The sequence below is a fragment of the Mobula hypostoma genome, chromosome 3 (assembly GCF_963921235.1).
Source record: "Mobula hypostoma chromosome 3, sMobHyp1.1, whole genome shotgun sequence".
In the NCBI taxonomy this organism is placed as follows: Eukaryota; Metazoa; Chordata; class Chondrichthyes; order Myliobatiformes; family Myliobatidae; genus Mobula; species Mobula hypostoma.
This window is the reverse complement of record NC_086099.1, coordinates 217,501,617-217,528,039: the sequence shown is the minus strand read 5'-3', so window position 1 is coordinate 217,528,039 and position 26,423 is coordinate 217,501,617. Positions and strand designations below refer to the sequence as shown.

At 41.3% G+C, this 26,423-nt stretch overlaps 1 protein-coding gene across 1 annotated transcript in view; it reads right to left on the bottom strand.

The window, feature by feature from the left end:
• The window catches only part of LOC134344530 (WD repeat-containing protein 48), a 115,762-nt gene that overhangs the window by 20,114 nt on the left and 69,225 nt on the right, over positions 1–26,423 (bottom strand). Inside the window, exons 11-13 of the mRNA XM_063044493.1 lie at positions 22,253–22,350; positions 18,439–18,546; positions 11,383–11,479 (exon numbers count right to left, since the gene is read on the bottom strand). Coding sequence (XP_062900563.1) covers positions 11,383–11,479; positions 18,439–18,546; positions 22,253–22,350 — 303 coding nt within the window. The remainder of the gene's footprint in view (positions 1–11,382; positions 11,480–18,438; positions 18,547–22,252; positions 22,351–26,423) is intronic.

Here is a 26,423-nt window from a genome sequence, read left to right as displayed (position 1 = left end):
CCTTAATTCCATGTCCATAATCTTCCCATATATTTCAATATGCTATAATTCCCTTGCTAATAATTTGACTACTTAAGAGTAATACGATAAGATTTGCAAACTCATTGTATGAAAAATTCTCCCAGCTTTGTGTCTGATGTGTAGTGCATTGAAATTTGATTTAAGAAAACAGAATCTTTAAAATTTCCCAGCTTACAGTAAGTCTAAGCTTTTGTTGGAACATTTCAAAGAAAAACAACTTCAGTTGTCTGCCCCAACACTGGAGACAAAGTGAGCTGTGGACTGAAGTGTGATCATGGCACAAAAGCAGAACATTGTTAACACTGCAAATCTGAAATATAATCAGAAAATGCTGTAATAGGCCAGGAACCATCTAGAGAGAGAGAAACCGACTTGGTGCCACAGTTCGCATGAAATGGTATCGATCGGGCACATTGATTATTATTCCTTCCGCATCGGTTGTCTGACAGAAGTAATCCTGCAGAAGCTGGAAATCCAGAGCAAACATACAAAATTCTGAAGGAACTCAGCAGGTCATGTAGCACCTAGGGAGAAAAATAAGTAGTCGATGTTTCAGGCTGAGAGTACAGATGAAGGGTCACAGCTCGTAACACTGACTGTTTATTCCTTTCCATAGATGTTGCCTGACCAGCTGAATTCCTCCAGTATGTTGTGTATGTACAGAATTTGAATTATGTTTAAAAGCAACTTAAAAATCGGTAACTAGGTGACCATGACTCTGTCCAATTACCACGCAAAAAAAATTGCTCTTGAAGCCAAGGGGTCAAGCAGCAATTATTAACTCTGGCCCATATCAGACATTCATTATCATTAGTTGTGTTGGACTTGAGTGTGAAATTGTTATTTTTCTTTTAGTTTAACTTTTCCTATGCTTGCTTGTATGTTTATTTAACTACCTACATGTGTGTGACTATTCAGTGACTTTTCAGTAATTGTAGTATAGCTGAATCTGAATTTTTCTTAGTTTTCCTGCAGCAGGTGTCACGCCATTTGAACCTATTTCATAGGCTACCTCTTATCACGAGATCCAACAGCTGCATTATACCTATTCCTAGTTGTGGCAAATTTCTTTGAAAGCAGTTTAAGAAGCCAGCCCATCACCACCTCCTCAGGACAACTGGAAGTGGACAATAATTGTCTGCAAAGCTTTTATTCCAAGAAGGAACAATAGGAGAACTCCGCTGGGGTCAGTTGTATGTCTGGCAGGTTTACAAACCCTGCCTTCACTAGTTCATTAGTTCTCTGCAGGACATTGCAAGCACATGAAAGCAACACTGAAAACTTTTCTGCGTGACATGGTAGCACTGCAGTTGGCGTGATGCTATTACAGCTCAGGGCGTTGGAGTACAGAGTACAATCCCAACATCGTCTGAAGGGAGTTTCTGTGTCCCTCCCTGTGAACACACGAGTTTCTACGTCCCTCCCTATGAACACACGAGTTCCTACGTCCCTCCCTGTGAACACACGAGTTTCTACGTCCCTCCCTGTGAACACACGAGTTCCTACGTCCCTCCCTATGAACACACGAGTTTCTACGTCCCTCCCTGTGAACACACGAGTTTCTACGTCCCTCCCTGTGAACACACGAGTTTCTACGTCCCTCCCTGTGAACATACGAGTTCCCTCCAGGTGCTCTGGGTTCCTCCCACATTCTAAAGACGTACCAGTTAGTGGTCATTGTAAATTGTCCTGTGATTAGGCTAGGGTTAAAACAGGTGGGTCGCTGGGTGGTGGGGCTCAAAGGGCCAGAAGAGCCTGCTCAGCACTGTATCGACAGATAGATAGATATGTAGGTAGGTAAATAAGTGGAAACCTATCTGGAGAAACAGCATGGTGGGGTGGGGGAGAAGAAGAGTATACTTAATAACTAACTTCTAGGTCATAACATGTAATTCTTGCATTCTCCTAGGGGGAGGGGGGGTAGCCTCCCCTCCCATTCTCCTAGAAGCATCAATTCCTTTTTCTAACAGACTGGTATTGTCAATGAACTGAATTCAAACTCAACAGTCTGATTTGTTTCAGTGCATCTCAGCAATAGGCCATTTAGAATTAAGTGTCAGTTAATCAGAAATGGCTTCAGATGGCATTGATGGAAATCTACACAATGAATCGATCTTTTGTTTGAAAATAATGAAGTTAGAAGTTCGCTTGGCAGCTTCTGGCAGGTATATGGATACAGGATGTAGTCAAACTATAGCTCAGGCTGAAATGACAGACCATCAACCTTGTTAGTGTTTTAAACCTATAATGCATCTTTCCTTAAAAGGTAAGGGTCCAGAGGAGGTTCATGAGAATGATTCTGGGAATGAAAGGTTAACGTGTGACGAGTGATTGATGGCTCTGCGCCTGTACTTGCTGGAGTTTAGAAGAATGGAGGGGAGATGAGAGGAGATCTTACAGAAACATATAAAATTATGAAAAGGATAGATAAGATTGAAGCAGGAAAGTTGTTTCCACTGGTAGGTGAGACTAGAACTAGGGGACATAGCCTCAAGATTCGGGGGAGTAGATTTGGGATGGAGATGAGGAGGAACTGCTTTTCCCAGAGAGTAGTGAATCTGTGGAATTCTCTGCCCAATGAAGGAGTGGAGGCTACTTCAGTAGATATATTTAAGACAAGGTTGGATAGATTTTTGCCTAGTAGTGGAATTAAGGGTTATGGGGAAAGGGCAGGTAGGTGGAGATGAATCCATGGCCAGATCAGCCATAATCTTATTGAATGGCGAAGCAGGCTCGATGGGCCAGATGGCCGACTCCTGCTCCTATTTCTTATGTTCTTACGGGTTCTCATTCAAACCTATTGAATATTGAAAGGCTTCAATAGAGTAGATGTGAAGAGGAGGTTTCCTATAATGAGGGAATCTAGGACTAGAAGGCACAGCCTCAGAATAGAGGGACGTCCATTTAGAACAGAAACAAGGAGAAATTCCTTTAGCCAGAGAGCGATGAATCTGTGAAATTCATTGCCAATAGACAGCTTTGGAGGGCAAGTCATTGGGTATGTTTACAGTGGAGGTTGATAGGTTGTTCGTTAGTACGGGCATCAAAGGTTACCGGGAGAAGACAGAAGAATGGGGTTGAGAGGGATAATAAGTTAGCTATGATGGAATGGCAGAGTAGACTCAATGGGCAAAATGGCTCAATTGCACTCCTATGTGATATGGACTTGAAGGGCCGAATTGCCTAATTCTGCATTTCACGACATATACCAGTGATATTTAACCTGATTCTGATTGGAGAGTGTAAGCGTTTGCACCATGCTGCCTAGCAGCTGCTCAATTTAAAATATCACAGTATTCATTAAATAAGCTAGAATCAAATGTACAATAAATAACATGGTACCATGTCCCAGCAATACAGTAGTCTGAAAGCACGTACCACCAGGCTCCAGGACAGCTTCTACCCCACTGTAATGAGATTACTGAATGATCTCTTGCGCAAATAGCTGGCCTCTTGAGCTGACAATTTACCTCATTATGATCTTGTACTTTGCTTACCTGCGTTACACTTTCCTCAATGCACCGTGCAATGAATTGATCTGCATGAACACCAAGACAAGCTTTTCACTGTACCTTGGTTCATGTGATAATAATAAACCAATAGCAATAACAACTTAGTCCAAAAAGTCAACTATCCCCACAGGTGAAGAATAAATGACTGCAAAATAAAACTTCACTGAAGCAAACAAGAAGAATGAAATGTTTCCCTGGACGTGGAGGGCTATAGTCCCTGTGCAGGTTGATGGAACCAGGCAGTTCAAATGATTCAGCACAGACTAGATGGGCTGAAGGGCCTGTTTCTGTGACTTTATGGCTATATCTGCATTAATATTTCTTCACTTGCACAATATCATGTAAAGCATGTTTAAAAATTATTCTGTAGCAACTTTTTGTCTTCCTATGCAGAACATCACAGGTATACCTGCTGCCAACAAAAAACTAATTGCATTTTGCTTTAGTTTCTTTTCTGGAGGTTACTTCAAGGGAGTTCATTTCAATTTCAGAATAAAGTCTTACAACTCCCTCCTATATAAGAGAACTGCTGCAGCAAATCAAAAGGCTGAGGGAGATGGAGAATATACAGTTCAGTCTGATGGAGAGCCTTTAACCTAAATCTAGTCTTCGTCCAGATAAATTTTGCTTGAAGCCAACAAGGTAAGCACGTGGTTGAACTGGGTCCCCAGTTACATGGGAGGTGGAATCAAGAACATATAGAACAATAAGTACTGGAAATGTGAAATAAAAGTGGAAAATTCTGCACAGCGCTTAAAGTCGGGAACCATCTATGAAGAAAAATGTGTTTCAGGCCAACACCCTGCTATCAGAACTGAGGAGATGAGATGCAGAAATTGGAGCTCCCTGAACACATTGTAACTAATTAATTAAAAAACAGGTGTTCAGCAATCAATTTCATATAGCTGCCTTTGGTCCTTTTAGTTTATATACTTACCGGGTGGCAGGATGGAGATGCCTCTCTACGGAAGGAGCTGTAAGGTGCTCCTTCCCTTTGCTAGCCTGCAGATCACCACTGGGCAAGGTGTAGCACCTGCTTAGCCCCACAACCAGGGTCATGTGAAGCCATGAGAGCAGGCGGTGGATGAGTAGCTGCTGCGTATCTCAAGTCCTGGTGATGCAATCACTGAGTATTGATAATGGCTGGGGTCACCCGTCTTATAAAGACACTGCCCAGAAGAGAGATTTACCAAGAGAGATTTACCTGCAAACATTAACCTCAAACTTGAAATTTTTTAAATGAACCAGCAGCAAAAGTCTTTTTGGGAAGATAAAAAACATCTCAATACTTAAAGGAAGAATGCTGATTTCACACTTGAATAGATCTAATTTTAATGCTGCATCCAGTCATGCCTTGAATTCTGTCACAAGAGGCAACATCTCATTGTACCATCTTTAACTGACTTTTTAACCACCATCACATATTGTTCTGTGCGTTAGTTTTTTTGTGATATACATAACCAGACACCTGAGAAGTTAAGCAGGCCAATCAGTCCTTGGTGCCTGCTCTCCCATAGCACAATCACAGCTGATCTTTTAATTATTTTCCTGTATTAACACACACCCTGAATATCTCAATATTCATGAATCTATTGATCACCATCTTAAGTATACCTAGCACCAAGTCTCCTGAGAGGAGAATGTGGAAGCCATTGAAAGGGTGCAGAGGAGATTTACAAGGATGTTGCCTGGATTGGGGAGCATGCCTTATGAGAATAGGTTGAGTGAACTCGGCCTTTTTTCCTTGGAGTGACGGAGGATGAGCGGTGACCTGATGGAGGTGTATTAGATGATGAGAGGCACTGATCGTGTGGATAGTCAGAGGCTTTTTCCTAGGGCTGAAATGGCTAGCAGGAGAGGGCACAGGTTTAAAGTGCTGGGAAGTAAGTACAGAGGAGATGTCAGGGGTAAGTTTTTTTACTCAGAGAGTGGTGAGTGCATGGAATGGGCTGCCGGCAACGGTGGTGGAGGTGGATACAATAGGGTCTTTTAAGAGATTTTTGGATAGGTACATGGAGCTTAGAAAAATAGAGGGCTATAGGGAAACCTAGTAATTTCTAAGGTAGGGATATGTTCGGCACAACTTTGTGGGCCAAAGGGCCTGTATTGTGCTGTAGGTTTTCTGTTTCTATGAGAATTACAAAAAGTCTTGGCCTTCTTGGTGAAGATAGTCCAGTTCAATGGCAGAGCCACTGAGTGCGTGATGTTAGTTCTCAATGTCCCAACTAGGGAAGACATCATCGTCAAGCCTCAAAAAAGTTCTTTACGAGAACACATCCCACTCTTGTAAACTCAAGCAAATACCGGACCAGTCAGCTTAATCTAATCCTCTGTTCATACAGTAAATCCCACTTTCCAGAAATCAACCCAGTGTAACGTTGTGGCATTCCCAGTGGATGTTAATTACTTTGTGAAAAATACTTAGTGTATATTACAGGTGTGATCTTACATGGGCCCTATAGAGCTGCAGTATATTTCCCACATCTATCACAGTGAATTCGTACCTCACGCCTCATAGGTAGTTGAACTGAAATTTAACTCTCTGGTTTTATGTTGAACTTTTAGTCTTCAACCGAGGTCTCGTATGATGTCCCATAAAGGCTTTATAACTACCAGATCAATTAGGTTTTTAAAAACTTATTACAAGATCTAATACAGCCTGTGTCATCACTGACTTCTCAATATACAGAACCAAGAATTGATCTTGTGCATGCTCTCAAATTTATTCTCTACAGTAATTATTTGGGTTACCAGGTCTATGTCGACTAATTATTGAAATACTCTTTCACATACAGCCCTAATTTATATAATTCCGGCAACAACTTTAAACTCCTCGGTGGTATCATTTTGGAGGACCTGTCCTGGGCCCAGCATGTAAGTGCCATTATGAAGGAAGCATGGTTAGGCCTTTACTTCATTAAGAGTTTGTGAAGATTCGGCATGTCATTTAAACTTTGGCAAACTTCTAAAGATGTGTAGTGGAGAGTGTATTGACTGGCTGGTATGGAAGCAACAAGGCCTTGAATGGAAAATTCTACAAAAAAACAGTGGATGTGGCCCAGACCATCATGGGTAAAGCCCTTCCCACCAATGAACATATCGCAGGAAAGCAGCATTCATCATCAGGGACTCCCACTACCTCGGTCATGCTTTCTTCTTGCTGTTGCCATTAGGAAGGAACAGGAGCCTCAGGGCTCACACCACCATGTTCAGGAACAGTTATTTCCTCTCAACCATCAAGCTCTTGAACTAAAGGGGATAACTATATTCAACTTCACTTGTCCCATTATTGAAATGTTCCCACAACCCATGGACTCACTTTCAAGATTTCTCATCTCATGTTCTCAATATTTATTGCTTATTTATTTATTATTATTATTATTATTATCTTTTGCACACGAGTTGAATGCCCAAGTTTGTGTAGTCTTTCATTGATTCTATTATGGTTATTATTCTATTATGGATTTATTGAGTATACCTGCAGGAAAATGAATCTCAGGGTTGTAAATAGTGACATATATGTACTTTGATAATATTTACTTTGATCTTTGTACACTACTATCTCTACTTGAAAGCTGATAGACTGCTTCCACCATACCTTCAGCTGTTTACCAACCGAAATTAACAACACCTTGATTTTCCCCTAAGCCAACATCCTCTCTACTGCCATCATATCTTTTGTTATCAGTAATAACTAGTAATAAATTTGTCCCTTCTCTCATTATTAGCGCATTCTTTTTTAAACCCAAGGGCCAAGAATGACATGTCAATAATTTTGCAAATGAAAGATAAAGATGAACAGACTGCTGTCTAGATAATTGTGTAGGAATGATGCAGTTATCATTTCATAACCAGAAGCAAATGAAGCAACTGGCACTACAGAAATATAGAGTTCACATTAAGCAGGAAACTGGCAGAATTCCAGACTTGAAGTAAGCTGCTGAACGGGTCATAAAGAACTACTTACACGTAAAAGGAAATCGCCAAAACATCTTTTGAACATTACAATTATACACTTTACAAGGAAGATAAATATGATATTTCAGACTGCCTTTGACGCTTTTCTTCAGTGCAATGACATTTAAATTTCTTTTCTACATAAAAGAAATATTCTCCCTTTGAAATGGCCTAATGAAAGCACTGTCACAGCAGTGAAATCAGTTTCTTTTCTTCAGCATATTTTGCACGTTAACTCTAGGCATTTTGTAATTATTTTACTCTCTGTAAAGGTTGATACATAGATTTCAGCATATGCTTTCATATAAAAAAATCTCTCGTGGAAAAAAACTATTAGGAAAGGTTGGATGAAATGTTGCGGTGAGAGTTCTTTAATTTATTTGGAAATGTTTTAAAACAAATAAATCCCGTCTTTGAACGTGTTTAGCACAGACATGTTACCAGAGGTCAACTGCTGACATATGGCAACATCTACAAAACATCTAAGGTAATTCTTCTGAGATTTCTGTTGTCAACGTTTCATTTCAGTAACAACACTAAATTAAGCAGAAGGAAGTATCAGCAACTTGAGAATACTGAAGTTCTTTACTTTGTTCTCCACTGATTGCTGTAGACACCCTTCAAGTCCACTCTGAACAAAATTCCTCTCACCATGTGGGACACTTTTCATTTTCGGACCACCCCTCCTCTGGCTGTAAACGTGCCTTCAGAACAATTTGGCTAGATTACAAATTGACAATTGGGCAGTGACAGGAGGGAGAGAAGTTTCAGGTGAAAACCTAGATATTTCTTCTGTGGTGCTACGAGTCAAAAGTAAATTTCTACAGATACATTGCGGAGAGCATTCTGACTGGTTGCATCACCATCTGGTCTAGAGGCTCCAATGCACAGGATCGTAAGAGACTGTAGGGGGTTGTAGACTTAGCTAGCTCCATCACGGGCACACGCTTCCCAACCCCCCCCCCCGCACCACACACACACACAGCACATCTTCAAAACAGGATGCTTCAAGAAGGCGCCATCCATCATTAAGCACCCTCACCGCCGGGACATGCCCTCTTCTTATTACTACCTTCAGGGAGGTGCTAAGGAGCCTGAAGACCCACACTTGACGTTTTAGGAACAGCTTCTCCCTCCCCCACCATCAGATTTCTGAACGGTCCATGAACCTGACCTCACCACTCATTTTATTTTTTATTGTAACTTGAAGCAATTTTTTTTTAATGCCTTGCACTGTACTGCTGCTACAAAAACAAAAATTCCATGACATATGTCAGTGACAAGAAAGTTGATTCTGACCTTCACAAGGACAGCTCGTGATGGACAATGATATACTGTTAAAAGCGAGGCCAATGTGTAATGTATTACCATTAAACTAAATGATGAGAAGAAGTGCAAGTGCCAGTTCAGAAGACTAAAATATAAAAGCAAAGATGTAATGCCAAGGCTTTATAAGGCATTGGTCAGACCGCTCGTGGAATAATGTGTGCGGTTTTGTTCAAAGTAAATGTATTATCAAAGTACATATATATCAATATACACAATCCTGAGATTCATTTTCTTGTAGGCATACTCAATAAATTCATAATAGAATAATAACCATAATAGAATCAATGAAAGACTGCACCAACTTGGGTGTTCAACCAGTCTGCAAAAGGTAACAAACTGCACAAATACAAAAAAGAAAGAAATAATAGTAACAAATAATTAAGCAATAAATATCAAGAACATGAAATGAAGAGTCCTTGAAAGCAAGTCCATTGGTTGTGGGAACATTGCAATGATGAGGCAAGTGAAGTTAAGTTATCCCCACTGGTTCAAGAGCCTGATGGTTGAGGGATAATAACTGTTCCTGAACCTGGTGATGTGAATCACAAGGCTCCTGCACCTTCTTCCTGATAGCAGCTAGAAGAGAGCATGGCGGGAGGAGTCCCTGATGATGGATGCTGTTTTCCTGTAACAATGCTTCGTATAGATGTGCTCAATGGCGGGGAGGGCTTTACCCGTGACAGACTGGGCCGTATCCACTACTTTTTGTAGGATTCCCCTTATCTTAGAAAAGATGTGCTGGCATTGGAGAGGGTCTAGATGAAGTTCACGAGATGAAGCGTTAACATATGAGGAGTGTTTGATGGCTCTTGACCTGTACTCGCTAGAGTTTAGAAAACTATGGTGGAATCTCATTGAAACTTATTGAATATTGAAAGGCCTATATGTGGACAGCATGTTTCCTATAGTGGGGGGGAGGTCTAGGACCAGAGGGCACAGCCTCATATTAGAGGGATGTCCCTTCAGAACAGAGATGAGGAGGAATTTCTTTAATTAGAGGGTAGTGAATCTGTGGAATTCATTCCCACAGTCGGCTGTGGAGGCCAAGTGATTGGGTGCATTTAAAGTGGAGGTTGGTAGATTCTTGAATAGAAAGGACGTGAGGCTAGGCATAGCTCAAATACCATCTATAAATCTGCTGACGATACAACCATTGTTGGTAGAATCTCAGGTGGTGATGAGAGGGCATACAGGAGTGAGATATGCCAACTAGTAGAGTGACGCAGCAACGACCTGGCACTCAACGTCAGTAAGAGCTGATTGTGGATTTCAGGAAGGGTAAGGCAAAGGAGCACATACCAATCCTCACAGAGGGATCAGAAGTGGAGACAGCAAGCAGTTCCAAGTTCCTGGGTGTCAAGATCTCTGAGGATCTAACCTGGTCCCAACATATCGATGTAGTTATAAAGAAGGCAAGATAGTGGCTATACTCTATTAGGAGTTTGAAGCAATTTGGCATGTCAACAAATACACTCAAAAACTTCTATAGCTGTACCGTGGAGAGCATTTTGACAGGTTGTCTGGTATGGAGAGGCTACAGCACAGGACTGAACTAAGCTGCAGAAGGTTGTGAATCTAGCTTTCTCCATCTTGGGTACTATCTTACAAAGTACCTAGGACATCTTCAGGGAGCGGTGTCTCAGAAGGGCAGCATCCATTATTAAGGACCTCAACACCCAAGGAATGCACTTTTCTCACTGTTACCATCAGGTAGGAGGTACAACAGCCTGAAGGCACACATTCAGCGATTCAGGAACAGCTTCTTCCCCTCTGCTATCCGATTCCTAAATGGACATTGAATCTTTGGACACTACCTCACTTTTTAAAAAAACACACAGTATTTCTGTTTACATGTTTTTAAAAAAATTTGTTTAATATACGTAATTGATTTACTTGTTTATTTATTTTTTTTCTCTCTGTTAGATTATGTATTGCATTGAACTGCTGCTGCTAATGTAACAAATTTCACGTCACATGCCGGTGATAATAAACCTGATTCTGATGTCAAGGGTCACAGGGAGAAGGCAGGAGAATGGGATTGAGAGGAATCGGCAATAATGGAACGGTGGAGCAGACTCAATGGGCCAAATGGCCTAATTCTGTTCCTAAGTTATATGGTGTATTTTCCGATCTCACGTCCGTACCTCACATTTGCTGACTTTCTCCCTGTTACCACCTAGCATGTATTTTGGGATTTTGGTAATAAAACAAAGCTCATGTCATAATAAGAAGATAGTTCACATAAGGATACTGAATCTAATCAGTAACTAATCAGCAACTGGGCAGAATCAATATTCAGGACTAATGACATGAGTTGTTTAGACCAAATAGTCTTTTATTTAAAGAATTATGAATCAAAGGAACATCTTCCACTTTGCACAAAGCAGCACTGTTGGGATGAATACCACAATACTAAAGTTACACTTGCATTCTCGTATCACGCTACAGATTGGCTTACGACTCCAAATAACCCAGAGCCAACACTTATCCTTTCTGTCAAAGACTGTAGATAAAGTGTCACCGTAGAATATCCCCAAGTTCAACCTAGCCATTAACTACTTACGCTTTGGGTCGGATCCATCTGGACTGCTAAATCCAGCATCCTTTGCTGACACCCAGGCAGCAAAACAGTCACTCTCGTCTAAAGTAATTGTCAACATCTACCAGAAAGAAACAGAACACAAACACAAATTTAGACACTGCTAATTAGGCAGATGGAAAAATCTACAGCTTTGCAGCTTATCACGACAGCACTGATAGCAAAACTTCAATCTAGCTCATTATCTCTTGTCTAGGCATTTTTCTTAATAATGTTCTCTGCTTATAGAATTTCTCAGTAATCCATTGCACCCTTCTTCTCAATAAACTTAAAAGCAATGACGCCATGATAATCTTGTAGTGCAAACTTTATCGCCCACCCAAGGACTGGAAAATGCCGGATAACAACATGCACACGGAACACAACCCTGACAGAAACACTGGCAAAAGTAAGCAATTGCAATTCCCATACAAATTTAAAACTAATTTATCATCGAGTTACTGGGAACATGTTGTGATTTGCTCTTTCGAAGGAGTGACTCACGGATTAGAACATGGCAGATATTCTAAGTAGTTGGCTCTTTGCAATAAAAAGCACAGCGTCAATTTTCTCTGAACTTGACGTCAGACTGCGTGCGATATGCCAGCTATGCCTAACTCTAAGGCTGACCTTTAAATGCCTCCTCAGTTCAGGGTTAGCACAGGCAACAAATGCCGGTGATCACCTGATCCCACAAATAATTAAATTGTAGTTGAAGGCTGATCTATGGTTGGGTTGGACGTGAGTTGGGGTCCAATGTGATTGTGATTCTTCTTTTTAGGTACGGTTTCTAATCAGCATCTGACTAAGGGATTGCTAAAAGAGCTAAGGACATATGTTTATCACAGAATCTGTATAAAGTTCTCCAATTCTTACAGAAACAACTAAATAATAGTAGTGCGATCACTCGAGTTGAGTGTGATGTTCTACTTAGGGGTTATTCCCTGAATGGAGACCTCCTGTGCATGACTTTGTTTAGTGTGGGGAGGCTGATGCACAGGCGATCCTTGACAGATCAGGACCAGACTCCAGTAGCATACAGTGCAAGATGATTGAGGACCCTTCATGCTGCAGCCTTCCCTCGCCGTCACAATTTGATAATCCATCATCATCCAGCTCCACCATTCGTTAGATCATGACCTCAACTAAATAATAGTATCAAGCATTTGAATGACAGAAATGCCAGAGGATTTTGACACCAGTGACAAGATATTACCAAGAGGTTAAAAATCAATGCCAGGAAATTGGAAGGACACAGGGCCTCCGTAGAAAAGACCAAAATAAAGACATGAAAGGAATCACTGAGAAAGATAACTTTGTAAAAGACATTTAATGAAGCTATAAATAACACTCGCATGAAAAATTGCAAATCTGAACCTGTTTCAGTTATGCTTTTCGCCCCACATTTTCATGCTCTATAATGAAGTAGATAGGGTTAATTGTATAATTGTTTCTGAGCCAATAGTTCCTTAGATTTTCTAATCAAATATTTGCCCTACAACGTCACTGCTACTAAATTCACTGAAGTAAAATGCATAGCTGAGTCTACGGCGAACGATTAGCCACCAGGGAAATCAGTTATCTACAAGCTTACTTAGAGTTCTTGGACCACTACAATCCAGGAATGTGCAGGCTGCTAACAGGACAGATCTTTTTAGAAGAATATCACATTTTAGAAGACAGGGCTTCAGACATACTTAAAAGTCCTTTCATTCAATACAATTGTATAGAAAAAGCTTGCAAGAGTAATCGTGTAAAACCGATAAGCTGTTCTGGAAAAGTAGAAAATACAATCAAAAAAACATAAAAGGTGATAAAAAGTGACAGAAGATTAAATTGAGGATTAGTAAGAGGTTTATCAGAATTATGAACCTCATAAGGGGCACAAAGGGACAGGCAGGAAAAGCTCTGGCAAAAGAAAATAAAGCCAATATTCTGCCAAAGTGAATGCAATGAGAAATGCTCTTGGTTTCAGTTACAAACTAAATGAGCTGCCACTGCTGGCCTTTTCAAGCAGACAAACTTAAAAGTCTATGTACTTGCTTCCTTTCTTTAAAATAAAACACCTACAGGATTTACCTTAATTTGAACAGCTTGAGGGATAAAATTACGATCGACAGGAACACTAGACGACATCAGTTAAAGACATTTCAGTTTTACAGTTATTTGGTTCCTCAAGTCAAGGACCTTTAAAGGAAAAATATCCTTTACGATGGAGCACTGAAACTAATATTATGTTCCACCTTCTTTAGTATAGCCCCCTCCACCCCACCTGCAGAGATCTTCACAGCAGATCTGCAGTGCCACTCTGGAGCTGACTGAGAAGACAGAAGAATGGTCCGAGGCAGAAATGCACTCAGTGGCCAATAATTAGGATTAGGAGTGGAACCCATTCTGGTCTTCTGCTGCTGTAGCCCGTCCACTTCAAGGTTTATTGTGTTGCATGTTCAGAGATGCTCTTCTGCACATCACTGTCTCAATGTGTGTTTATTTGAGTTATTTGAGTTACTGGCTTGAACCAGTCTGGCTAATCCCTCTGACCTCTCTCATTAATTAGGCATTTTTTCCTACAGAATTGTCACTCACAGAATTCTCTTTTTGTTTCTCACACCTGTAAACTCTAGAAACTGCTGTGTGTGAAAAATTACAGGAGATCAGTAGTTTCTAAGATACTGAAACGAATGTCTGGAACCAACAATCATTCCACAGTCAAAGTCACATTTTTTTCCCATTCTGATGTTTGATCTGAACAACAACTGAATCTCTTGACCCTGTCTGCAAGCTTTTATGCACTGAGTTGCTGCCACATGATTGGCTGATTAGATATGTGTTAACAAGCAAGTGTACAGTTGTAAAAAGGCCACCGAGTGTTTAATGCACATAATTTACCCATCTCTCTGCAACTCAACAAGGGGCAAATTAATGAACTTGTTTCCAAGTCGACAGCATATTCCACCATTAAGATCACATTGAGAGAAGATAAAACAATTTTGACACCTGGTATATTTTTTAATGTGTAAGGATATAGTGGAGGCAATCAGCTAATTGACATAGGATATAGGTACATTAGAAGCAACTTGGGCAGATATTTGGGATCATATATGAGTCATTTTGGTTTAGCAGATTCGGAGATGGCTAATGGTACTGATCTGAGAACTGTAAACTCTTCCACATATGGGGCAGGTGGTGACTGACATGGTTAAATTGAGAGTTTAGCTCCCTTACTTGCTTACACAGGCCTTCTGTTTTCTGATCAACAAGGAAGCCATATCCCAATTCACCTTTTAAAAGTAGGTTAACTGGTCATTATAAAGTGTTTGTGATTGGGCTAGTGTTGAATAGGCGGGTTGCTGAGTGGTGCGGGCCACTGGGTCAGAAGGTCCTGTTCCACACTCTCTAAGAAAAATGTATAAATAACGTGACCTGAGCAGCAGATGGTATTCTCAAGTAAATCCGAAAATTCAATGCCAAAAATTGGTCTGCATCTGAAATAACGACAAGTTGGAGTATAGGATGGATAGAGCTTGGTGACATGGTGACAACAACCTTTCCCCCAAAGTCAACAAGAGTTGGTCTTAGATGTCAGAAAGCAGGGTAGCACACAAAAACAAGAAAATCATTTCAGAAATAGCATGTCCAAGGAGCAGATGGTATCCCCAAGTAAATCCAAAAATTCAACAGTGACCATCATCACTCACAAAGCTATAGTCTCACCAAAACTTTGGGAAGAGAAGGATATTCCGGGAGGCCATCTTCAAGACAGGAGATGAGACTGACTGTAGTAGCTATGGAAGTTGTGCAGTAGCATTTCCCTGCTGTCTCTGCAGGGAGGCCATTACCTCCTCAACTGCCTACACCCAATGGCCAGAGTCCTCAACCCACTGTGTGGATTCAGTTCATCCAGAGGCAGAGTGTACAATAAGTCCAACACTTCCAAGTACAACAATTCCATGAAAAATGCGGGGAGCAGACCCAGCCACTATCAGAAACATTGTACCAGAGTATTCAAGAGTACAGAACCTTCAGCTGTGACAGGGAGAGAGGGGATGTAAAAGAGGAGGAGGCATTACAACATTGATTTGGGAGTCTATTACTGGGGACAAGGGAGAATATGAGTGGAACAAACCGGGGGCGATCACTTTTCTTAGGGTGTACCATGAGCCCTCTAACAGTCAGTATGAAAACAGTAGAGCAGATATGCACACAAATCTCAGAGAGATAAAAAGCAGCAGAATTAATTCTACTAGGGGGTTTTAATTACCTAATATCAGAACATAGAACATTACAGCACAGTTCAGGCCCTTTGGCCCACGATGTTGTTCTGACCTTTTAATCTAGTCTAAGATCAATCTAACTCTTCCCTCCTACATATCCTTTCACTCTTCCATCATCTATGTGCACAGTCAAGGGTCTGTTAAATGTCCCTAACCCTATCAGCGCTATTATTAATAGAAATATTAACTAGGTGCATTTTAGTGTGAAAGACTCAGAGGGGATAGAAGCTTTTACAACCAATATGTAGATATTCCAAATAGAGAATTGTTATAGGCTGGATTGAAGTTAATTTTATGAAATGCAGCTGGAGAAGTGGTCATCGGGAGAGCACTTCGGAGAGAGTGACCGTGACTGTTAGCTAAGACTCAGCAAAAGCAGAGTGGGAGCAACTACTTGCAGAATGCTTGATGGTGAAGAATAAAGATGACATTCATTTGATACACGTACATTGAAACAGAATGAAATGCGTCATTTTGTGTCAATCAAATCAGCCAGGATTGTGCTGGTCTGACTGCAAGTGTCGCCATTAACTCTGAGATTTATGTGATTAATTATTTCCTTCAGTTTTTTGGTGTTTTCTTTCTTGTGGACAATTGATGGGTGGGTGATCTCTTAATTTTTTGTGTCGGGGGGGTTGGGGGTTTGGTGCTACCGTCGCTGTTCTTTTCTGCGAGTGGGAGGGTCTGGGATTGTTTTGTTTTGTGTTGATTGTTACTATGGCTGCTTTTCGCTGTGGGTGAACGGGGTCTGTGAGTTCTGTTTCTTTTCTTTTTTTGTGCCACTTGGGGAGGGGAGTTTATGTATTTTCTTTCATCCACACCCATGGTCTGTCTGTCTACCTAGAGTGGACAAATATCAGAGCTGTATTACGCATGCATACTTTGACAATAAAGTGGACCTTTGAACCTCTTAACTTGTGGGTCTTTGGAATGTGGAAGGAAACGAGAACACCCGGAGGAAACCACCTACGGGAGAATGCACAAGCTCCTTAAAGACAGCGGTGGGAATTAAACCACAATCTTACAACTGGTGCTGTAAATAGCATAACGCTAACCATTGTATTATGCCAACCGCTATGCATTTAGGTATCCTAACTGTGACAGAATACCTCAGTGTTAAGGATAACGTAGACCATCAAACAACTCTACTGAGAGAAATGCACCATCATTCTTCTTAATGTTAATTTTGACAGCAGTAAATTAATATTTATTTGACTGACTTATTTCCCAAAATCATTTCCAAATTATTTCATAGCTTACAATTCAAATAAAAAGTTTGATCTGTATTTCCTCTCCAAAGTTCTCTTCAACATTATTCAATGTTACCCTGAGCAACACACAAAATGCTGGAGGAACTCAGCAGGTCAGGCAGCATCAATAGAAAAGAATAAACAATTGACATTTCCAGCCGAGACCCTTCATCAGGATACCTTGAACTCATTCATTCCTTCACAACCACTAGGTCAGAAACCAGGGCATCTTTCCCAACATTGCATGGTTGCAGCACCCAGTGGGAAGGCCTATCTGTTTTACAGGGGCAACTTGTGTGACCTTGCTGGGAACACATCACCATGCATTTGACAAGGTTCCACACGGTAGGCTTATTCAGAAAGTTAGAAGGTATGGGATCCAGGGAAGTTTGGCCAGGTGGATTCAGAATTGGCTTGCCTGCAGAAGGCAAAGGGTGGTGGTGGAGGGAGTACTTTCAGATTGGAGGATTGTGACTAGTGGTGTCCCACAAGGATCTGTTCTGGGACCTCTACTTTTCGTGATTTTTATTAACGACCTGGATGTGGGGGTAGAAGGGTGGGTTGGCAAGTTTGCAGACGACACAAAGGTTGGTGGTGCTGTAGATAGTGTAGAGGATTGTCAAAGATTGCAGAGAGACATTGATAGGATGCAGAAGTGGGCTGAGAAGTGGCAGATGGAGTTCAACCCGGAGAAGTGTGAGGTGGTACACTTTGGAAGGACAAACTCCATGGCAGAGTACAAAGTAAATGGCAGGATACTTGGTAGTGTGGAGGAGCAGAGGGATCTCGGGGTACATGTCCACAGATCCCTGAAAGTTGCCTCACAGGTGCATAGGGTAGTTAAGAAAGCTTATGAGGTGTTAGCTTTCATAAGTCGAGGGATAGAGTCTAAGAGTCGCGAGGCAATGATGCAACTCTATAAAACTCTGGTTAGGCCACACTTGGAGTACTGTGTCCAGTTCTGGTCACCTCACTATAGGAAGGATGTGGAAGCATTGGAAAGGGTACAGGGGAGACTTACCAGGATGCTGCCTGGTTTAGAAAGTATGCATTATGATCAGAGATTAAGGGAGCTAGGGCTTTACTCTTTGGAGAGAAGGAGGATGAGAGGAGACATGATAGAGGTGTACAAGATAATAAGAGGAATAGATAGAGTGGATAGCCAGCGCCTCTTCCCCAGGGCACCACTGCTCAATACAAGAGGACATGGCTTTAAGGTAAAGGGTGGGAAGTTCAAGGGGGATATTAGAGGAAGGTTTTTTACTCAGAGTGGTTGGTGCGTGGAATGCACTGCCTGAGTCAGTGGTGGAGGCAGATACACTAGTGAAGTTTAAGAGACTACTAGACAGGTATATGGAGGAATCTAAGGTGGGGGCTTATATGGGAGGCAGGGTTTGAGGGTCGGCACAACATTGTGGGCTGAAGGGCCTGTACTGTGCTGTACTATTCTATGTTCTATGCAAAGAAAATAGTGGGATTTAGTCACAGCTACCAAAAAAAAAAAAATCAGAACTTACCCCTGTTTTTAAGTCCACTGAAAACCAGTTTGGCACATAAACCATTTTAAACCTTTTCTTGATTTCTTCTTCAAATTCTACTTTCCCAAGGTCTTCCACTTTGCAAGCCTGTCAGGGAATGCATGAACCATTAAAGCTTGCAGTATTGATTCATACATGTAGCACAGAAAGAAGTCCTGGTCACAGACCTCCAGCCTGCAAAGAAACCCTCTACTACTTCCCATCACCTATCCAATTTTATATTCAATTGGCTAATTCATTCTGGATCCAACATTCCAACCTTCTGGACCAGATAAACATGCAGGAACTTGTGAAAGACCTTGCTAAAGTCCACGTAGACTATGTCCACCACCCTGCTCTCATCAATTTGGGTTAGATATACATGAGACTATAGATGTTGGAATCTGGAATAATGAACAATCTGCAGGAGGAACTCAGTCAGTTAAGCTGGAGACACAAGAGACTACAATCTTGATGCAGGATTTCAACCTGAGATCATGACAACTCCTTTAATCCCACAGACTCTGTTCAACCCACTGAGTTCACCAAGCAGATTGTTTACCACTGAACAATGCATGAACTTGTCTTCTTGAGATCCAAGTACTTGAATACAATTTGCAAAAGCAGTCTCACCACTCGATTTCAAGCAGCTCAGTGAAATTGGACTGCAAAAGTTTTCCCTAGAAGTAAAGTTAAATCACAAAGAAGTTGTATTACATTTGGACCACTTTGGTCTCCTGCTCATGCAGCCATCAAGCTTTTTCATTCTTTCAAACTGCGATACTTGAAACAAAAGTAAAATTTCATAGTTTTAAATTTATCATTTTGAAAGAGCAATTAATTAAAAAGATAACATGAAAATTGCAGAAAAGCATTAACTTTTAAATGAAGGTCGATAGCTCAAGTGAAATGAATGGGGCTGCCCTTGGTGTGTGCAAAAACGAGGGAAAAAACAGTAGCATCTTTCCCCTTATTTGGTTGCAGCATATGGAAATACCAATGCCCGAAAAAGTGGTGTAGTCCAGTCCATCACTGGCAAAGCCCTCCCATCACTGAGCACAAGGAACATTGCCACAGGACTACAGCATCCATCAGGATCTCCATCATCAAGGCCATGCTCTCTTCTCGCTACTACCATCAAGAAGGAGGTACAGGTGCCTTAGGTTCCACACCACCAGGTTCAAAAACAGTTATTGCCCTGATAACTTAACTCATCACAATGCTGAACTGATTTCACAACCTATACTCACTTTCAAGCACTCTTCAACTCATGTTCTCAGTATTATTTATTAACTATATCAGAATTACAATTGGGTTTATTATCACCGGCATGCGTCATGAAATTTGTTAACTTAGCAGTAGCAAATCAATGCAATACATAACATAGAAGAAGAAAAAAAATAAGTAAAGCAATTACAGTATACATATATTGAAGAGATTAAAAATAGTGCAAAAAACAGAAATAATACATATATTAAAAAACTGAGGTAGTGTTCATGGGTTCAATGTCCATTTAGGAATCGGATGGCAGAGGGGAAGAAGCTGTCCCTGAATCGCTCAGTGTGTGCCTTCAGGCTTCTGTACCTCCTACCTGATGGTAACAGTGAGAAAAGGACATGCCCTGGGTGCTGAAGGTCCTTAATAATGGACACTGTCTTTCTGAGACACCACTCCTTGAAGATATCCTGGGTACTTTGTAGGCGAGTACCCAAGATAGAGCCAACTAAATTTACAACCCCCTACAGGTTCTTTCAGTCCTGTGCAGTAGCACCCCCATACCAGACAGTGATGCAGCCTGTCAGAATACTCTTTGTGGTACATCTATAGAAATTTTTCAGTATATTTATTGACATACCAAATCTCTTCAGACTCCTACTGAAGTATAGTCGCTGTCTTGCCTTTTTTTTATAACTACATCGATATGTTGGGGCCAGGTTAGATCCTCAGAGATCCTGACACCCGTGAACTTGAAACTGCTTACTCTCTCCACCTCTGATCCCTGTATGAGGATTGTCTTACCCTTCCTGAAGTTCACAATCAGCTCTTTCGTCTTACCGATGTTGAGTGCCAGGTTGTTGCTGCGGCACCGCTCCACTAGTTGGCATATCTCACCCCTCTCGTCACCATCTGAGATTCTACCAACAATGGTTCTATCATCTGCAAATTTATAGAAGGTATTTGACCTATGCCTAGCCACACAGTCATGTGTATATAGAGAGTAGAGCAGTGGGCTAAGCACACATCCCTGAGGTACACCAGTGCTGATCATCAGTGAGGAGGAGATGTTATCACCAATCCACACAGATTGTCATCTTCCAGCTAGGAAGTCGAGGATCCAACTGCAGAGGGAGGTACAGAGGCCCAGGTTCTGTAACTTCTCAATCAGGATTGTGGGAACGATAGTGTTAAATGCTGAGCTATAGTCGATGAACAGCATCCTGACATAGGTGCTTCTGTTGTCCAGGTGGTGTAAGGCCGTGTGCAGAGCCACTGAGATTGCATCTGCCATTGACCTATGTGGCGACAGGCAAATTGCAATGGATCCAGGGCCTTGCTGAGGCAGGAGTTCAGCATTATTATCACTATTTTTGTATTTGCACAGTCTTTCCACTTTTGCACATTGATTGTTTGTGAGTAGTTTTCATTGATTCTATTGTATAGTGTTGCCACAGGCAAGCAGCATCCATTGTCAGGGAGGCTCTCTTCTCGCTGCTGCCATCAGGAAGGTCCAGGAGTCTCAGGACCCACACCACCAGGTTCAGAAACAGTTATTTCCCCTCAACCATCAGGCTCTTGAACCAGAGGGGATAACTTCATTCACCCTATTAATGAATTGTTCCCACAACCTACGGACTCACTTTCAAGGACTCTTCATCTTGATATTTATTACTTACTTATTTCTTTATTTTTGTGTTTGCACCATTTCTTGTCTTTTGCAGACTGGTTGAACCCCCATGTTGGTGTGGTCTTTCACTGATCCTATTATGGATTTATTGAGCAAGAAAATGAATCTCAGGTGACATACATGTACTTTGATAATACACTTAGTGATTTCTTTGTACTTTTATTTACTTTTTAAATTTATTATTTGCATGACTTGTCCATCTTTGTTATGTATAGTTTTTCATAAATGTTATTGTATATCTGTAATCTCCTGTAAATGCCTGCAGGAAAATGAATCTTGAGGTATATGATGACATATACTCTATGTACTTTCATAATAAATTTAATTTGATCTTTGAATAGATTTATTTTTCTCCTTGGCTCAGTGTCTTACTGGATTTGATGGGGACCTCAGAGGGAGGGTCAGAGGTCAGGTGCATGAACCCCTATACTGGAGTGTGCAGAGGTCCATGCTACCATGGACTCTTATGTTAGCCAGCAGTTCTCTGCAAACCCTCTAGCAGACAGTCACTACAATGTTATCCAAGTTAAATTCAAGTTTATTGTCATGTGTACAAGTACTGAGAGGTACAGGTACAATGAAAAACCTGCTTACATCAACATCACATACATATAGATATCATCAACACACAGAATATAACTTACACAAGACAATGAAAGGAGAAAGAGAAAAAAATGATTGTGCATAAACAAGACCTTGTGCAAAAAAAAAGACACTATCAGAGACAAATGCATGATAGAGCAAGAAACAATTTGTAATGCCCAACCTTAAAGCCCACTGCCAAGTGCAAGTGTTTTAAGTTGTTTTCAGAAGGATTTGGTAGTAAGAGGCAGAAGCGAAGATTTGTTGGTAATCATTTCCTGCAGTTAGGATAATAGTTTCAAGCAGGGGACGCAAATGTGTACTTACCTTCAGCACATCCCAGAATGCCACAGTGTTGTTGGTATCTTTGGTGACAATGTGTCTCTTATCATTCAGTATATGGCACTGGATGATACTAGCACCCCCTAGGGGACAGAGAGAAAATTACTGTGAATAAAATCCCACTTCCAAATATAGGAGGTAGAAGGGAGGAAGAGACCTCTGAGTATTCAATGATAGCCCTGATTCAGAAATAGGCCAACTGGCTCACACTGGTATTCACATGACAAGAGAATTCTTCTATGAGTACCCTCACAAAGGCTAAAGTTTTTAAAAGAGCAGCTCATAGAGTTGTAAAGGCCTTTTGGCTCACCATATCCATGCCGATCTTTTTGTTCATCCACTCGAATTCCATATGCCCACAATTAGGACTTCTACACCTTGTCTATCCAATTCCCTTTAATTGTATCTGACTCCGCTATCTCCTCTGGCTGCAAATTCCAGATATCAAACACTCTCTGTATAAAACACCCCCTCAGATCACCTTTTAAATTCCTTCTCATCTGCGCCCTTGTTTTGGAGGACAGTGCAATGGGAAAATGTTCCTGACTATTGATCTTATCTACGCCTCTCATAATCTTACATAGATTCCTCCTCAGCCTCCTTCACGCCAGGGAGAACAAACCCAGTCCTATCTAGTCTCCTAACTATAAGTCCTCTGCACCAGCAATATCCAGGTGAACCTCACCTGCACACTCACAATCAAGCCCATCATCGGTCATTTACTTGTAAGAGCATTAGTGAGCAGATGCACTGACCTTTCTAAACTTATGAGACAAAAGAGATTGCAGATGCTATACTCTGAATTAACAAACACACTCTGAATCAGAATTAGGTTTAATATCATTGATATAAGTTATTAAATTTGGTGGTTGCAGCAGCAAATACATATAACAAAGCTATAAATTACAATAAGAAATATACATATAACATTTTAAATTTAAAAAGAAGTGCAAAAAGGGAGCAAAATAGTGGGTTGATTCGTTGTCTGTTCAGATATCCGACGGCAGAGGGGAAGAAACTGTTCCTAAAATACTGAGCGTGTCTTTGGGCACCTGTACCTCCTCCCTGATGGTAGGAAAGTGAAAAGGGCATGAGGCCAAGCAGCATCTGTGGGGGCAGAGGGATGGCTGAGATTTCAGGGTGTGAGATGCTGCATCATGACCGTCAGAGTGCAGAGAGGACACAGCTGGCAGAAAGCAGCATACCCCACCCCTGCAGTTCCAGTCACCTCCCCAAAATGATTTCTAACTTCCCATCATCCTTATCTGATTTCATCGCCTTCCAGCCTCGGTCTATACCTCCACCACCTGGCTCCATCCGTCCTTATTTTCCTCTCTCCTTTCCCATCTCAACCAATCACTCACGGGGGCCATCGTCTCCCAAATCCCTAACCTCTCCTCCTCCTGGATCCATCTGCTCCTTGCCAGACCCACCCATACGCACGATTCAGTTGACTTTCAATGAACCTGACCACATAGCTGCTATGTATCTCCCATGCTGGTAACCAAACTCCATTTTCTCCTTGCAAAGACAGACTCTGGGAAAACTGATTTACATAATGTGGATATTTATCAGGAACAGTGCTTAGAGTGCATCCACATCCAGCAAACGTTGAACAGGCACTGAACTAGAAATCTCGTCTACAAAGAGTTAACTAAAAATTGTACATACTGTAGAAAATAGTACCAATAGTACCCCATTAACTTCCCTTTCAGGAAAATGGCTTACTTTTTGAAGTGGTACATGGTGTAACAGCACAGACTGCAGGCAACAAGGAGAGTTATGCTAGTTATGGTGCTAAAAATTTAATTTTAGAATAGATAAGAGTAAGTCAGTTGATATGGGGTGTTTCAGAAAGACTAAGATGCCACTAGGAAATTATTAAACAAAGATTTATCTAAAGCATGTAATAATTATTTAAAGCACGGATTATATATTGGTTAAAAAGAAGAACAATATAACATCATATCTAAGTTCGGAGGATGTGACCAGAGGGGCACCAGCTGTTCACTATTTAGATCAATAATATGGATGATTAAATTAATTGTAATGCATCCTAGTTCATTGAGAAAATTAAGCTGTTCGGTACTGTGGCCGGTGAGGATGAAGAGAGCCTTCAAGGAGTTATTAGCAAATTAGCAGCATAGCTGAGGATGTGGCAGATTTTTCCAGCAATTTTTTCTCCAAAAAAAATAGAAACTTTTGTTTGAAAGGATGAGAGACTGATATTTAGGACTTGGATATCCCTTCGTACAAATTTAATATGCACACAGAGCAAACAATTAGAAAAGGCATGTGGATTGTTGCCCTTCACTATAAAAAAATTTATAGTCATAGAGTATAGACTACCACCACACAGAAGCAGGCCCTTCAGCCCATCTAGTCTGTGCTGATCTGATTTTCCGCCTGGTCCAATCCACTCACTTCCCAACTATATCCTCCAATCTATGCACGTACTAATCCAAACCTCTTAAATGTTACAACTGAACCTGTATCTACCACTTCGCTGCCACCACGCTGGCAGCTCATTTCATACTCATACCACCCTCTGAGTGAAGAAGTTTCCCCTCAGATTCCTCTTAAATATTTCACCTTTCACCCTGAACTTATGACCTCTAGTTGCAGCTAGTGCAACACTTACAGTTCAATTCTCACGTGTAGTTTCCTCCCACATTCCGAAGACATATAGGTTAGTAAAGTTACTAAGTTGTGGACATGCGACATCGTGCTGGAAGCATGTCAACACTGGTGGGCTGCTCCAACATATCCTTGAATTGTGTCAGTCATTGTCACAAACAATACATTTCACTGTATGTTTCGATATACATGTGACAAATAAAGTTAATCTTTTCATCTCACCTAATTTGAGAGGTAAAAGTCTGCATGCATTCATGCTATCTATATTCCTCATGATATTGTACACCTCTATGAGATCTGCACTAATTCTCCTGCACTACAGGGGGTAAAGTCCTAACCTATTCAACCTTTCCCTGTAACTCGGCTCAAGTCCCAGCGACATCCTGGTAAACTTTTTCTGCACTCTTTTAATCTTAATGATATTTTTTCTGCAGGTAGGTGACCAGAACCGGCACCCTGTTGAAGTGCCAAAAACACTAACTACGTTTTTCTCTTTCTATAAATGTTGTTTGACCTACTGACTGTTTCCTGAACTATTTTCAAGGGTTATTCCCACTCCCCAGCTCTCAGTCCATAACCCATAGGACAAGGCTGTTCAAATGTCTATCAGGTCCAGTTAAGACCATGAAACCATAAGACAAAGGAGCAGAATTAGGCCATTTGGCCCATCGAGTCTGCTCCACCATTCAATCATGGTTGATCCTTTTTCCTCTCCTCTCACTCCCCAGCCTTCTCCCTCTAATCCTTGATGCTGTGTCCAATCAAGAACCAATCAAGCTCTGCCTGAAATACACCCAATGACCTGGCCTCCACAGTTGCCTGTGGTAACAAATTCTACAAATTCACCATCCTCTGGCTGAAGATATTTCTCCGCATCTCTGTTTTAAATGGATGCCCCTCTATCCTGAGGCTGTGCCCTCTTGTCCTAGACTCCCCCACCATGGGAAACATCCTTTCCGCATCTACTCTGTCTAGGCCTTTCAACATTCGAAAAGTTTCAATGAGATCTCCCCTCATCCTTCTGAATTCCAGTGAGTGCAGACCTAGAGTTAAATGTAGGGATAGTTTCTGTCTCCTTCTATAGGGCGGCATGTTAACCATAAAGTCATACAATGGTCTACATTTAAGTACACAAGGAGGAGAGATGTTTTGATTCAATCAGAATCAGGTTTATTATCACTGGCATATGTCATGAAATGTGTTAACTTAGCAGCGGCAGTACAATGCAATACATTATAATTATAGGCATCTGTTAGTCTCGTGAGACCACGGATCTGCGCCTTGGAAGGTTTCCAGGGCGCAGGCCTGGGCAAGGTTGTATGGAAGACCAGCAGTTGCCCATGCTGCAAGTCTCCCCTCTCCACGCCACCGATGTTGTCCAAGGGAAGGGCATTAGGACCCATACAGCTTGGCACCAGTGTCATCGCAGAACAATGTGTGGTTAAGTGTCTTGCTCAGGGACTCAACACGCTGCCTCAGCTGAGGCTTGAACTAGTGACCTTCAGATCACTAGACCGAT